The following is a 15,513-nucleotide window of genomic DNA, read 5'->3' as shown; positions in this document are numbered from 1 at the left end:
AAAAATGATATAAACAGGTTTTAAAGTTCAAGGGGTCATTACTAAAAGTAGCCAGCCACATCACAGCGAGGCGTTGCCAAAGTGCACCCCGTGTGGTATAAGTTTCTGTTAGCCCAGTACATCCAGTTGCTCCTTTGAGATTTCAGCTTTGGTTAGTCCACTATGGCTAACACAAACTTTGGAGGTTTGACTGGGGTTGTAACTCATAATCAAATAGCATTCTTTAGTAAATCAACCTACATTACCTCAATGACCGGAAGGAATCAGTTCAGGGTTCCCACTGTCCATCGGTCCACAGTGAGAAAAATCTAACTCAACGTTTCAGTTATTATGAGTTTATGCACATAAAAAAAGTTTATTACATGAGTCTAATCACTACATATGCAAACATCTTCATACCTGGAAATCCTTCCAAATACTGAAATAAAATATTTACTTTTTCGCCAGGGGGAATAAAAAGGCACAACAGTAGAATATACATCTTGATAGAAAAATATTTAAAGTTTTTTAATTCTCTGAATACCAAGAGTTAACATTTTATCATTACCCTTAGAAAACAGGGTATTTGGGAACAATTTTAAAGTTTTCAAAATCAGTACAAAGCTTATTCACATTCTATTAAATCTAATATCACTTTAACAAACTGTACAATGATTTCCTTATGAAGTAGAGTAGCCAAGTTTTTGGTGAGTCTGTAACTGGACTTAGCTAAGTCTCTGTTGGGCACAGAGTCCAGGGGTCCCCCATCTCCTCTGATGGTCTCCTGGGTACAACGACATTTTATAACATGCTTTCCTTGAAGAACCATTTCTGATGTTCCGAGTTGGTGCAGTCTCGTAAAAGTGGTACAAAACTGTCACTGAATGCCTTCTTCTCAGCCTGAACACATTTCTTGGACTGTACGTGAAATAAAGAACCATCCTACAAAAGATAATAGGCATGGGATGTTCAAGAGAATTACAAGCAATTCCTCAGAAAGTATCTTTTTCTTAAATGCTCAGAGTGAGTTTTATCATTTCAGATATGTTTATTGAGCATTAAGTGTCTGCATGCATAAAGGCAACCCAGGACAGTCCATGCATAGAGATGTCCAGGTGTGTACAGACATGTCAGGCTAGCCTTTCCCCGAAGCTCTTCACTGTCCCTGACTCCACTGTCAGGGCCGATGGTGCCACCTGCTGGCTGCTGTGGGGATCGGTCAGACCTTACCTCTCGTCCTTATAGTTTTTCTTTTCCTTCAGGAAAATCAGGACTAAAGATCTTTTATACGATCTCTTCCTTGTCTCTTAGGTCAACTAATTCCATCCTTGGTGATGCTTTCTTTTATGTACTTAAACAGGAAACTTGGCTTCAGTCCCAGCTCAGCTATAGACCAGCTGGGGGAGTGAGGCCAGTTACCAGAGAGGAAGCGGGTTCTATAGACAGTGCCAAATCCCAAACACCAAAAGAAGACCCTCTTTGATGCTTCCCTCTTCTCTTCCTTAATGCCTTTCCCTTTTCTTCTTTTTCCTAATTGTTGCTGAGTTAACTCAGCAAATCTTCCCCTCGGGCCTGGAGTTTCTCCTTCCCCTCCACCTCTCTCTGTTGTAAGCTGTATGCCCCCAAGGAACTTAATCATGGCCAAGCAACAAAGGGGCAGAACAAGTGACAGACCTGTTCCAGGGCAAGAGAGGCCTGAGAAATAAAATTACATGCAAAAAAAAAAAAAATCTCAAAAATATTAACCCTGAAAACCTTTAACAGTGCTCGTAAGTTGCCTGTAGAGTAACAAGAAAGTAAATACAGACCTACCTCCTTTTATTGGGCTTTTTTCCGGGAGGCTTCACAGATATTGGATTTTTTACAAACTCAAGGTAAGACCCTCCACCAGCAAAAAGACTAGGACTCACTGAAGGATCAGATGATGGTGAGCATCTTTTAGCAATTAAGTGTTTTTTAATTATGCACATTGTTTTTTAGACACGATGCTGTATCTTACTTAATAGACTGTAGTGGAGCACCTTTCATATGCACTGGGAAACCAAAAAACCAAAATATCCGTGTGACTCGCTTTATTGAAATATTTGCTGTATTGCAGGGGTCGGGAACCAAACCGCAGTATCCCTGAGGTCTGCTATCAGCACTCCTCCCTCCCTTCTAAAGAGACTGACTTTGCCTTAAATGGTCAGTGAAATTTAAGCTTATGTGTTTAATGACATTGGAAACCAATTTTGTGGTCTCTATCTTGCGTTACTATTCCTTGAGGGCTTATAATGGCTTCTAGTTGAAAGAAAGAGGAGAAGGAGGAGGGCGTTACAGAGGACCACAGACTTTTGGGGTTTGTTCTGAAGTATTTTCCCTCCTATGTTTTTATATCAGATTGACAGCACTATGGTGCTGGGCTTTTCTGGGTAGCCTGCAAACTTCATTGTTAACCAAGACATTTTCTACAGGAAAACGTACTCCAACTTCTAATCATACTTAGAATTAACCCATTTATAAGCAGTCTAGATGAATCTTTCCATCCCTGAAACCAGGCTGGAAATGAAAGCTTCCCATAGAGATAATTCTTTTGAATTATTTTCTTTGGCTTTATTACCTCCAGTGCTTTGTAGTGAGTCAAAGGATATGAGTGACTTATGAATTCCATCATGGGCTTACTGCAAATATAGTGGGGCTAGTGCCTGTGAGGCTTGAATCAACACTCCATTCCAAGTCAACGACTGTTCCGATGGAGAGCCAACTCCATCAGAGAGCTCTTTTCTTGGTGATTATACTGCAAGTAACAACTAATCACTATAGAGCTTCCCAGTTTCGAATGAATATTCCTGGCCGTACATCTAATCATCACACGAGGCTGCTATTAATGCCCCCATTTTAGAGCTGGGAAAAAGGAGACTGAGAGAAGTGGAATGACTCATGATGGGATCTAACCTCCCACCCTTACACTTTGGCGTTTTGTGTCACTTGTTTAAACCCCATTTCATCTTTGAATGCATTTGTGACAGCTCCTCTTCCCATTTCAGCCTGCTGCAGCTCAAGCTGTAAAAGGGATGGAAAGACTGAAAGACAGTGAGGAAAGAAGAAAAGTGTGGTGGCCACTGGACACCGGACACCATGGGGCTCTACCAGTGCGGCCACGGGCTTGTGGTCCCTGTGAAGTTCCCGGTCTCCTGTACGTCGCTGTGTCCCGGAGACTCGCCAAGACTATGCCAGGGAGCATGCTCTCCTTCCATGCTCCCCTCTGCAGCCCAGGCGGCCAGCAGCAAGGAAGGAATGAGACAGCTCACTTACCTCCTGCAAGATGAATTGCTGGTTCTCTGGGGCCTTTTCCTCACAGAGACGCGTGATGAGAATATCCGTTCCTGCCTGTACAGCTACACAGGCCTCTGGCTGGTGGGTGTTATAGCGAATTTCATTCTGGGACGTGTACTCGAAAAACTAAAAATGGAGCACAAAACAGGCATCCGTTATCCTCTGACGTGGAAAGAGGGGAATCGTTGGTTGAGAACCTGGGGTCACGAGAGCATGGGAGCCGGGGTCCCTCACTCTCCCCTCCTCCGCCAATACTAGACTGATCAGTTGGCCTCCTACGTGTCCCCTCAGCACTCCGTCCACCCTGGTGTGGCTCTTAACGAGTGTGAATGGGGGGGGCCTTTTCTCACGCCTGCTTCAGTTGCTAGATAGTGAGGGTGGGGCTGGTGCCTGGGTTACCCCACACCCACTGTGCCTAACTCTGTGCTGGTGTGGAACAGCAGGAAAGAAAATGGACCGGTCCCAGCGCCAGCACTTGGGAGTTCTGTGTGACCTTGAGCAGCCAACTTCCTCTCCTTTTCTTCAGTCCTCTCCTTCTCCTCTCCCCCAAATACAATAGGTGCAACCATGCCGTAGAAACTATGAAGTGATGTGCACAAGCGGGGAGCATGACTGCCACGGGAGACTTGGTTCTTCCAGAGCAATAGATTTCCAACTCTAGTGTCTAGAAAAAAATACTGATTCTGGTCCCATCCTGGAGAGGGAATGAGGTTTCCTTCAGTCTGTGAAGGGGGCTGGGAAACTGCATTTGTACATTTTTAACAAGACATTCAGCCAACTACGTGCTGAATCCCCTCCCTTCTAGGAGATTCTGATACAGGAGCAATACCTCTCAAATGAGTTTCCCAGAAAGCTGATTAAAACAAACAAAGAGACTGGGGTTGGGAGAGACAGGATGAGCCTGAGAATTTGCATTTTTAAGCTCTCAGGCGATGCTGAAGGTACCAGTCGGGGGACCGCCTGTGAGAAGCAGTGCTCTAAAAAGTGCTGAAGAACTCAAGGTCGTAAGGGTCTGAATTATGAAAGTTTACTGTTGACCATCGGGACATAATATTCAAATGGAATTGGGGGAAACTTTGAATCCCCACCCCTTCATCTCTCTGACACCTCTTAGGACAGTAAGGCTTTAAGGGTCCAGAACCAATGCTTCGCTCATTTCCTACATCCTCCACCGGCCCCAACCTGTTGGATCCATCTGCTTTCCTGGGCCGGGGTCCAGTTCTGGTCCTCAGACCTTCCAGGATGTGCTCCCCTGCCCAGCCTGAAGTATAGCAATTAACTCAGACAGATCTACCTGGGCCCCCCACTGGGGTAACTGCCCTACACACCACTTTGTGCTGTGGCACAGCCTCAAAACCTGTAATTCCATTTAAGAATGAATTCTAAAGAAGTCACCCAAAATACAGATCTGTTGGTTTTGTCCTTTCTTTTGACCACAGATGTTAGTGGCAGGGTTATTTATAATCACCAAAACAGGGAGGCTGGGGATCAATAACTAAATCGTAATATGGCCACACAAAGGCATATGGAGAGGCCATTAGGAATGACATTCTCAAAGGATGTGTAATAACACAGAAAAGTATGATGAACTATGGAACACAAAACACATAGACATATGATAACTACTTAAGACACATAATCCAAAGGCTATGCATAAAAAAATGGGAAGTGGGCGGCCGGTTAGCTCAGTTGGTTAGAGCGCGGTGCTCTTAACAACAAGGTTGCCGGTTCGATCCCCATGTGGGCCTCTGTGAGCTGTGCCCTCCACAACTAGACTGAAACAACTACTTGACTTGGAGCTGATGGGTCCTTGAAAAACACACTTAAAATAAATAAAAGTTTAAAAAAAAAATAAAGGAACTATGTTTTAATTATAACAGTGGTTGCTCTGGGTCCTGTCATTTACTATTAGCTTCTACATTTTATATTTCCCAAATGTTCTCTAATAAGCATATATTACTTTCATAATGAAAAATAAAAGCCAATATTTAATTTTTTTTAAAAACGCCATCAATTTCTCCTGATTGCCCTCTTCCGAGGCCCACAGTGGTGACCCCTTGAGCACAGAGCGTCCCGCTGTCCTCCTCCCCCCGCCTGAGGATGTCAATCCACAGAGAAGCAGCACGTACCTGGTTCTGACCCATCCCGTGACAGAGATACAGAACAACCTGGTGTCCCGCGACTTCGTGGTCATTGGGAGGGTTATAGTCAAAGCAGTGATCTCTCAGCCCTTTGTTCTGGAGCTACACAAAACAGAAGGGTGGGATTGTGGTCCAGATTTATACACAACAACAGCTTCCACCCCTGGCTCTGAGGGAGGGGAAACAGAGTGAGAGGAGGGCCTGCCTCAAGAACCAGAGTCAAGGGTAAGAGCTCCTTACATTTCGAGTTTTATTACAATAAAAGTGCTTTCCCATTCTATACCATAGGCAGGAATCATCACCCCCATTTTAAGATGCTAAACCTGAGGGTCAGAGAGATTAACATTTTATGGCCTGAAAGCTCATACCTCTTCCTTGCTCGTTAATTCAGCCTTATTGCTGCACTACTCCAAATACAGCTGGGTTGTCGCCTCCCATATATACCAAGGAGCTCCTGCTAGTATTATGTATCTGCAAAGGACATTCCGATGGAGAGACTCAGCATTCCCCAAATCAGAAGTCCACCATTCTAGACTACAGGACCAGCATCATACAAAGAGCCAATGACTTGTCCAAGGTCCTACGACAAACAGACATTCCTGAGTGTTGAATCCAGGACCTCTAACTCTGAGTCCAGTCTCTCTCCATCACTCAACATTTCCTTATCTAACGTCACCTCTAAGGTGTCTTCTGGCTCTAAACCCCTGTAATCGCTCTAAGAGCAAAACACCATGAAAGGCTCCATGCCTTTTATCACTGAAAGTTGGATGACCAGACATCTTGTGCTCCTGCTATGATGCAATTTGAGGACAAAACACCCCCATGAAGTGTTCTTGCCAAAAAGGTTGATCCGACTCCAGTCAACCCATGAGAACTCACATCCATTTTAAAGAAATACAGGGTGGGGGGTGGGCGGGGGAGGCAGAATTTAAAAGTCATCACAAAGAAACAATCAGACACTCCAAGGGTGAGGCACCCTACAGGACAACGGATGCTATAGCACCAGGGGGGTGAAAAAAACAAAGGAAGAGAACTGGCTTAGATTAGAGAGACTTAGGAGAAAAGACGCAGAGCATACGCAATGTGTAGACCTTGTTAACATCTTAGCGTGAACTTGCCAACTACCCTGAGAGAAATCTGAAAATTTGGGGGAATCTGAATAAGCGCTGGATATTTAATGACACCAAGAAATTATTTATTGTTCATTTGATTAGGGGTGATACTAGTCTGTGGTTTTGTAGAAAGATGTCCAAATTTTATTGAGATGCATGCTGAAGTGCACAGGAGTAAAAGGACATAATGCCTGGGATTTGCTTTAAAAAAGGAAAAATGCGGAAGGGTGGAGCAAAGGGGCAGAGGAAAGGGAAAGCAAGAGAGGCAAAATGTTGATAATTCTAGAATTTCAGGGACAGGGATCTTTATAGCACTCTCTCCACATTCGTGTACCGAACATTTTCATAATGAAAACTGAACTTAATGCATTAATACCCTGCTTGTGTTTATCAACGGTTTCCAGGATGGAACACCAACCGGCACATCCGATCAACACAACAAAGCAGAGGAGACGTCCCTGGTTCACTTGGTGCAGTTCCTAGCAAAAGCCAAAGACGCTGGACATTTCAGCTGGCCTCTTCCCACAAACATTTCTTTTAGGTTTTTTGAAATAACAGAAGTGCTTTCCCTGCTACTGCCTCTGTGGATCCCTGCACTGGGAATTATTAACTGGTCTGGTCACTGAGAGTTTAGGAAATGTGATACGGTGCTAGTAAAAACTAGGACATGGAAATACCAAGTGAGCTTTAGTTTTCTCGTCTATAAAATGGGAGGCTTACACTTGCCCATTTTGAGACTGGGCTCCCAGGGCTGCCATTCTGGACCTGAACCCCAGATACTCATGGAGAGAAGGAAAGGCAGTGGATGAAAAGGGGGAGGGGCCAGCAGTTTCCATGAAGGGGCCTTTCTTGCTCAGGGCTTGTTGATCAGACCTGGGGGTCCACGATCTCCCTGCTTACCACGGGCCTGCCTCACTCACCATCCCAAAGAAGCCAGGCCTGTCTTCAGGCACGTGCAGTTCGGGATAAACGGTCTCCAAGAACCACTTGAAGTCCTTACACTGGAGCTTGGCACGGAGCTGCCGCCTCTCTGTCACGTCCCCAAAGGGCTCCTGAGAAAACAACAAAATGGTGAGCTCCTGCAGGTCACGGTGTTTCCTATCAAAGCCCCTCGCTCCACTGACATTCACGCACTGAGTGAGATTTTACTGAGCACCTACTGTGTGCCAGGCCCTGTGCAGGGCACGGAAGATAAAAAAACACAGTGGCAGCACTCTAGCAGGTGAGACTGTCACACAACTATGTTCCCAGGTACTCTCACTACTGGGAGGTGCCACCAGGTACACGAGGGAAGGACACAAAATACCTGCAGATGGGATCAAGGGGCTAAATCCCGGGCCACATTGGATCCCTGGACCTGTGTGTCACCAATGAACGCAGGATCATAGACCAGGAGATGTCAGTAGCACAAGTACACCACGACATCCTGCATCACTGCTCCTCTCTGAACATTCCTTGCAAAGTATTCTAGATGTAACCATGAATGAAAACCTTCTCATGTGCTCCATATAGTGAAGTCTAAATACATACTTACAATGGTAAAAACAAAATGCTACAACAAATACCTATGGAAGTTCAGTTTTCCAGATAAAACCAAGGATTTAAGGACTTCTGAATAATGAAATAAAACAAGCATCTATTCAGCATGAGAAACGTGCAGCCACAAGAGAAATGCTGAGTGCCAAGGCACCTTACTGCCCTGCACTACGATGTTAAACTATTACAATCGGGTAAGTTAAACGTTTAACAGAAATGGTAATGATAAGGGAAAACATTGGAAGAAAATTTCAGATTTCTGCTTATTTTCCAAAAGTTCATTCTTTGATGAGAGTCACTGTGCCGTCATCTTCAACTAAACAAACGTCCATTTCCATAATCGAACATCAGGTATTCAGATGAAAGGTGAATGCAGTGCCCCTCCAACATATTACTCTTTGGGAATTCTCAGGAAGAGGGAACTGGGGTTTCCAGACTGGGTGACAGGGAAGAGCAGATATTTCTGCTGCAGCCCTGGCGAGACAGAGGAAGCCATGACCCTGCAGCCCAGAGGCAGAAAGAGGCTGAGAGGGGGATGAGGGGTCTGCAGAGCAGAGCAGAGCAGAGGTCCACTGGAGTATGCATGCCCGAGACCCAGTTCTGCCGACATCAGCTACAAGGCCTAGGGCACATTCTTGAAATCACCCTTTCTTTGAGCTTCCGTTTTCCCTTCTATAAAATGAGAATTTCAGAGCTGCCCTGAAGGGCTGCTGTAAGGAACCAGAGGAAGAGATGTTCGTCAAGTGGCAGGAAAAGAGGTCTTGGCGCTGAGCGTCCTGTCTTGCCAAGCAGCCCTCTTGGCTATGGGAACGCAGGGTAAGGGGGCACCCTGTCCTGGGGTGTGCATTGCTGGCCTATGCAGAGGCAGTAGACCTATTTGTTACAATTTATTTGTAACCCTAAGGTCAGTACTGGTAGTGTTTTCATGCATCAGGGACTTGAGGATACACGCAGAGTGGTGAAAACTTTGAGTCCCTCATTGTGTATGCTCCCAGCTGAGGTCGCGGGTCAGCTCTCACCCGGTCAACAAGTGTCCTGTTCACAATCTGTTTAGTGCCCCATTTTTCACATGTTTGTGCTTTGTGTTGGTGATTCCACTGTTTACAATGGCCCCCAGCGTAGTGCTGAAGTGCTGTCTAGTGTTCTCAGCACAAGGAGGCTGTGATGTGCCTGGCAGAGAAAACATGTCTGTTAGACGAGCTTTGTTCAACCATGCGTGACAGTGCTGTTGGCCGTGAATTCAGCGTAATGAATCCACAATAATATAGTAAATAAGCCATCTTGAAACAGAAACACACATAAAACCCAGGTATGCATCGATCAGGTGACCAAAATGTGAACTTGTGAGAGGCCAGCCGGTACCTCACCCTGTATTTCCCCTCGGAGCCATGGTTCAGGATTCCCAAAGCCAGTGTTTGTGGCGGCTATATAGAACACAACTACTGCAAAAAAGGAGAACTAGCTGTGTAATTACAGGCGAAGGAATAAAGTGTTCCCACGCTTGTATCATGAGCACGCAATTGAGTCTCTGTTTCTGGAACCAGGTCTACTATGGGTATGGGGGCTGCTTTTGTTCAGAAGAGGCCAGATGGCATGTGGGTAAGCCCAGGGAACTCACCAAACGGGCGTGGGGGTTTCGATGGTAGTAGATCTCTTTAAATTCATCCATCCACACTTCAGCTGCACGGACACTGTTGGCCAAAGCCTTTTTGCGGGAGTAGGGAGCTTGCTTGGGGAAAACGTGGCCAACGTGAGAACACGGGTGTATCTCCAGGGTCCCACCGCACTGCCAGATCTGCACACAGAGCAGAGCAGAGGCTGGGGTGGGCGAGCAGGAATGAGGAGCCAGTGCCCAGTGCCTGCCGCGAGGAGGCCGGACACGGAAGTCATGACAAACGCTGCCAAGCCCTCACCCTTCATGGGGCAGGAGGCCACTTCCCGCCACACTCGGAACACAGAATGCAGTCAGAGGAAGAAAGCAGACCCAAAGACAAACAGGCCCTCAAATCAAGAGCCCAGAGTCCATGCACTAAAGCTCATGCACTTGACTCACAGGGGCACCCATAGCTGACCTCGCAGGGGACCCATTTACTCATGATGTAAAACACAGGCTAATTACCTGATTTCCTAACCACAGAAGGTAGGAAAGCAGCAAGTAAGAAGAGAGGTTTGGAAGGAGGAAAGGAAGAGCTTCTAGAGGCAGGCAGAGCAGCCTGACACCTAGGGAAAAGGCAGAAAGACCATTAAAAGCACACCCTAAAACTCAACGGGCTGAGTCATCTGGGACCATTTCATGCCGGGGCAAATGGCCGTGGACTCTCCACTGTCCACAGGAAGTATGAGCAAGGATAGCATCTGGTGCTTATGATAGGGGCATGAGTCCTTAGTGGAAGGCCCGATTCTTGTTTATTAAATAACTTTTCAAGCAGGAAACCATATAAAATATCATTAAAATTTTCCATTGAAAAGCACGAACATGGACACAGGTTTTGATACTTAAAGTGCAAGGTTTGGTTAACTGGAAAATCCACTGACATGCTTGGGGTTTCTCAAAGGAGTAGCATCTGTGGGTCACGTACAGCAGAATTGGGAGGTGGGCTCATGACAATAGGCAGATTCCTGGTCCCTACCATAAATTCATCAAATCTGTCCTTCTGGAGACTGTTCCCATAAATCTGCGTTTTAAACACGTTTCCCTAACAATTCTGTGTCAAAGTTTGAAAGTCACTGTGCTCAATAAAGAGGCCACTTCATAAATAGTTAAGTAAATCAAGTCTCCAAAACGATGGGACCAGGAGGAAGGGGCCCGAGTTTTAGCCTAGTCTCTGCCACTCACTCCATGAGCAAGTCATTTCCCTTTGCTGAGCTTCAGTTCCTGCCCCCTATAGGGACAGAAAAGAACTAGGTGACTGCAAAGGCCCTTTCCTGTCCCAAATCTATTAAAAAGTATATATTTTTTAAAAATTCAAACAAGAAGGCAAGCATGTTTATAGGATGCATGTGCCATTATCTTTCAGGATCGCTGGATAAATTGCCAATACGGAGGAAAAGTCTACCAGGCTCTCATAAAATCCTGCCATTCCCAAAGAGAGAGGTGGTGGGGAGGGACAGGGAGAAGAGGGGAGAGAGGAGAGAGGGAGAGAGGGAGGGAGAGAGAGAGAATGGGTTAACAATGAGTCCAAAGAGAAGACTGGAATACTTACCCTAAAGGAGAATTCAAGGTTTTCTCCACCCCAGACTTCCATTCCTGTGTCATAAGACCCCAGATATTCAAAGTATTTCTTACTCACAGCAAACAGCCCACCAGCCATTGTTGGAGACCTAGAAGAGTGTGAGATCCACATTGCAATGCAAGCAGCAGGAAACCATCACAGTTAGTTGAACTACCTTCCCATCACAAGCCCTTCAGCCCAATCGTCCATCTCTAAGGGTGCCCTGAGCTCAGGCTCTGCCTGGTGCTACGCTGGGCCTGGAGGCACCAATGTACCCCCACGGTCCCTGTCCTGGGGCAGGGCACAGACATCTCAACAGGCAAGGACAGAACTCTGTGTATGATAAATGTGTTAACTAAGGTCACCCCGAGCCATGTGGGAACACAGAAGAGGGCATGGGGGACAAGGCGAGCTCAGTTTCCTGGAAGAGGCAGGGTCTGAAGAACAAAGGGGAGGTAGCCAAGAAAAGGAATGGAATGACTCTCCCAGAAGGCACCAGCATGAGCAAAGGCCTAAGGGTGAGAGAAACCCTGTGCTTTTAGAAGCATAGACAACCAGGAGAGACGAAGAGAGAGACCATGGTCCCCAGGAGAATGGCAGGCGCCAGGCTGTGGTGGCCTTGGTCCCACAGTCACCGTGCAGGCACTCACAGATGCCCTCTAGAGGCCAGTGAATAGAAGATCATAATAGGCAAGCGACATTTTAAAGCCCCCCCCCACCCCCCCAAGGCTGTTCCTCTCCAGATTGAGTGGTCTCCCCTCCAGGACCCAGACACCAGCTTTGGCCTGCTTCCTCAGCCAGCCCTGTTTTCTCCCTACCAGCTTCCTCTACAAACCAGCACTGGTTTCATAAACAGCCCGAGGCTTCCATCCTACCACAGCAGAAGGCTGTAAGGTCAACACAGGAAAGAATAAATATGGAAATGGGGAAATATGTAACAGGAAGAGTCCAAGTTAAACATTTTTAGATCCTCCAGCAGCACATCTGGGCCTTGACAAAGCGCTGGCTTTCCTTGCACTCCAATCTCTCAGCCTGAGAAAAAGACAGCCAGATTCCTTGTGGAAGGGAAGGTTCTAGATTATAAAGCACTTTCACGTGTGTTCATGCGAAAAGGCTAGGAAATAGGCAGAGTGGATATGCTCGTACCTATTTCACAGGTGAGGAAACTGAGGCCCAGGGATATTACGGGAGGGGGAGGATAGCTGCCTACAATGTCCTTACACAAGTGTACGAGGGCGGTGTGACCCTGGACAAGATCCTTCTCACTCTGGCCCTCAGTTTCCAAACCTGCTCAGCGAGAGGCTGGGCAGGGTGCTCCCTACGAGCTCCTACAGAAACCTGGGAGTCATCTTTGATTCCTCCCTTCCCCGTTCCCATCCAATTTCTCCCAATTCTTCCATGCAACATCTCTGGAGTCTATCATTCCCTCCATCTTCTCCTGCCCTGGAAGACTGCAAGGCCTCCTAATAATGTCCCTGCCTGCAGCCCTGTCCTCTCCAGGTCCCCCACCACCTGGCATCAGCGTGATCTTTAAAGAATTCAACAGGCAAAGATCACTTCCAGCTAAAATCCCTTCAGTGGCTTCTAGCCTCTCGGGGTGACGTCCAACCCTTTTCCTTGGCCTTCAAGGCTGAACATGACGTGGCCCCATTTCTCTCTCCAGCCCCATCTCTCGATACTGTCTCCACACTCGTCCTACTCCAGCCAGCAGTGGGTCACCTCAAGGTCGGGGCTCAGGTGGAAGGATTCAGAAGCCCAACTACCAAACATGGGTTGCAGAGCTGAGATACCATCTCTGGCTCAATACACCAGCGACAAAGCTGAAGTCTGATCTCCATCTGCCTGACTCCTACATCTGTCTCCCAACTGGTCCTGGACTTGGAAGGCGGGAAAGAAGCCAAACTATTATTTCAACACCTCAAGAATGAGAGCAATTAAACCCCCCTTGAGCCTGCTCTACTCAGACCCTGGCTCACCCACTGGACAAAGGTGACTCTGCCACTCCCAGGCCCACTCACCTCCCAAACCCCCCATCCCCTCCTGCCAGTTCAAAAGGTGCCTAACAGTGTGTCCTCAAAATGTTACATGTGCATTTACCCTAGGACCCAGCAATTCCACACCCAGGTATGTGCCCCAAAGAACTGAAAACAGGGACTCAAACAGATACTGACACGCCAATGTTCACAGCAGCATTATTTACAATAACCAAACGGTGGGAACAACCCAAGCATCCCTCAACAGGTGAATGGGCAAACAAAACGTGGCTGTATATACAATGGAATACTGTTCAGTCACAAAAAGGAATGAAGTTCTAGAGGAAACTGGCAAACATGTTAAGTGAAAGAAGCCAGACACCAAAGCACAAATATTGTGTGATTCCACTTATACGAGGTGCCTAGAACAGGGGAATTCACAGACAGAGAGCAGAAGAGAAGTTACCAGGATTTGGAGGAGGGGAGGGAGGTGAGTCATTGCTTAATGGGGATGGAGTTTCTGCACAGGATGATGAAAATGTTCTGGAAATATGCAGAGGGAATGGTTGCCCAATATTGTGAATGTGCTTGACAGCACTGAGTTGTACACTTAGAAAGGGTTAAAATGATAAGTTTTGGGTTATGCATTTTACCATAATTCTTAAAATATATATATATATGAAATCCAAAATATGTATGTGCATGTGTATATACCAATAGCAAAGATTTTTAATAAAAATAAACAAATGCTCTGGAGGAAGTGGGGGGTGTTAATAGCTAACTATCCCTCCCAAGGGCCTTCACTGACATGTGGGCCAGATGCAGTGAGGCTCGCTCAAAGAAGTCGACCCCTGACCTGATGACATCGACAGGGGACCGCATCCGCATCCGCTCCCTCTGGGGCACCATGTGCCACGTGAACACCAGCCTCCAGTCGAAACCGCCGATCTGGGGCTCCCCAGCGTTCCCCAGGTACTCAAAGGTGTTCCAGTCGATCACATCGATCACAGGGCACACCACTGCAGACTCCTCTTCATGGATCCTGCAAACACCCAGAACACCCCATCTCTCCATGTGGACGGCGCAGGAGGGCAGTGAGGACACAGGAGAATGAGCTCTCCTCACGCTTCCACAAGGAAGGAGAAAGGCCTGCTTGTCTGCAGCCACGTCTGGCACGTGACTATTGTGGGTAGTGCTTGGGGGACGGTGGGGAGCAAGGATCCCTGCCGTAATATAAAACATCCCACAGCTTTAATATTCTGATGCTATCTACGGATATTCCAGCTAAATGTGACTCCCCCTATGAAAGTCAAGACATGTAAAAATCAAAGGTAACTGTTAAAACAGAAGTACATTTTCAATTTCTCAAGACTGCAAAAGGTTCCTTCATTTAATCACAATGAATCATAAAGAGAAAAGAAATAATTAATTTCCCTGCACAGGGATGCACCCAAACCAAAGGGTGGCTTTGGAGTTGGAATATAAATTCTAATCCTGCCCCTTATTTGCTGTGTGACATTAGCTGAGTCACCTAACCTCTCAGGGCCTGTTGCCGCATGGTTAACACTGGAACCATACCTACTCATAGGGTTAATGTGAGGACTCGCTGGGAATGTTTGTAAGATGTCTGGCAGAGAACCTGGAACTATTGCTATTCTTTTCCTTTAATCTTTATTACTGTCAAATATTACATATAGTGGGAAATGCTATAATTTTCTGTTGCAGGTATCAGCCTGTGTGTAGCCTCAGGTATTCTCTCCACAATCATTATTACGAGCTCAACCATCCTTCAGCATGCTTCCAAATTGTACGGTTTTTTTTGTTTGTTTGTTTTTTTTGCATTTGACAGCACACCAGGAAAGATGAACTGAGACTGGACCATGTGTAAACACTACATTTCTCTGGGTTATGTTTTGGGGGCTTTTATCTGGAATTTGACACCTAAAAATCATAAGAGTCACACAAAACAATGGTGTGAAGAAACAGATCAGCCAAACTTGAGCTGTAAGTATTTTTAGAATAAAGCAGTGGGGCCGGCCCGGTGGCTCAGGTGGTTGGAGCACTGTGCTCCTCAGGAGCTGCCATGAGCTGCTGTGAGTCAGGCTGACCGACAACTGGCAACCAATCAGAGAAAGTGGCCTTGAAGACAGGGCCACACTAGGACTTTTCATGACCTAATTTTATGTGTGTGTGTGTATATATATATATGTGTGTGTGTGTGTTTATACACACACACACACACACA

General features: G+C 46.4%; 1 protein-coding gene across 1 annotated transcript in view; it reads right to left on the bottom strand.

Annotated features, from left to right (window-relative positions):
• Positions 1 to 476: 476 nt before the first annotated feature.
• The window catches only part of GALNT12 (polypeptide N-acetylgalactosaminyltransferase 12), a 32,495-nt gene continuing 17,458 nt past the window's right edge, over positions 477 to 15,513 (bottom strand). The window contains exons 4-10 of the mRNA XM_019729214.2: positions 14,125 to 14,310; positions 11,287 to 11,404; positions 9,702 to 9,878; positions 7,468 to 7,599; positions 5,424 to 5,537; positions 3,274 to 3,420; positions 477 to 921 (exon numbers count right to left, since the gene is read on the bottom strand). Of these exons, the coding sequence (XP_019584773.1) occupies positions 781 to 921; positions 3,274 to 3,420; positions 5,424 to 5,537; positions 7,468 to 7,599; positions 9,702 to 9,878; positions 11,287 to 11,404; positions 14,125 to 14,310 (1,015 nt within the window). The 3' untranslated portion in view covers positions 477 to 780. The remainder of the gene's footprint in view (positions 922 to 3,273; positions 3,421 to 5,423; positions 5,538 to 7,467; positions 7,600 to 9,701; positions 9,879 to 11,286; positions 11,405 to 14,124; positions 14,311 to 15,513) is intronic.

Source organism: Rhinolophus sinicus, linkage group LG04 (assembly GCF_036562045.2).
Source record: "Rhinolophus sinicus isolate RSC01 linkage group LG04, ASM3656204v1, whole genome shotgun sequence".
NCBI lineage: Eukaryota > Metazoa > Chordata > Mammalia > Chiroptera > Rhinolophidae > Rhinolophus > Rhinolophus sinicus.
This window is presented reverse-complemented; position numbering and strand designations above follow the sequence as displayed.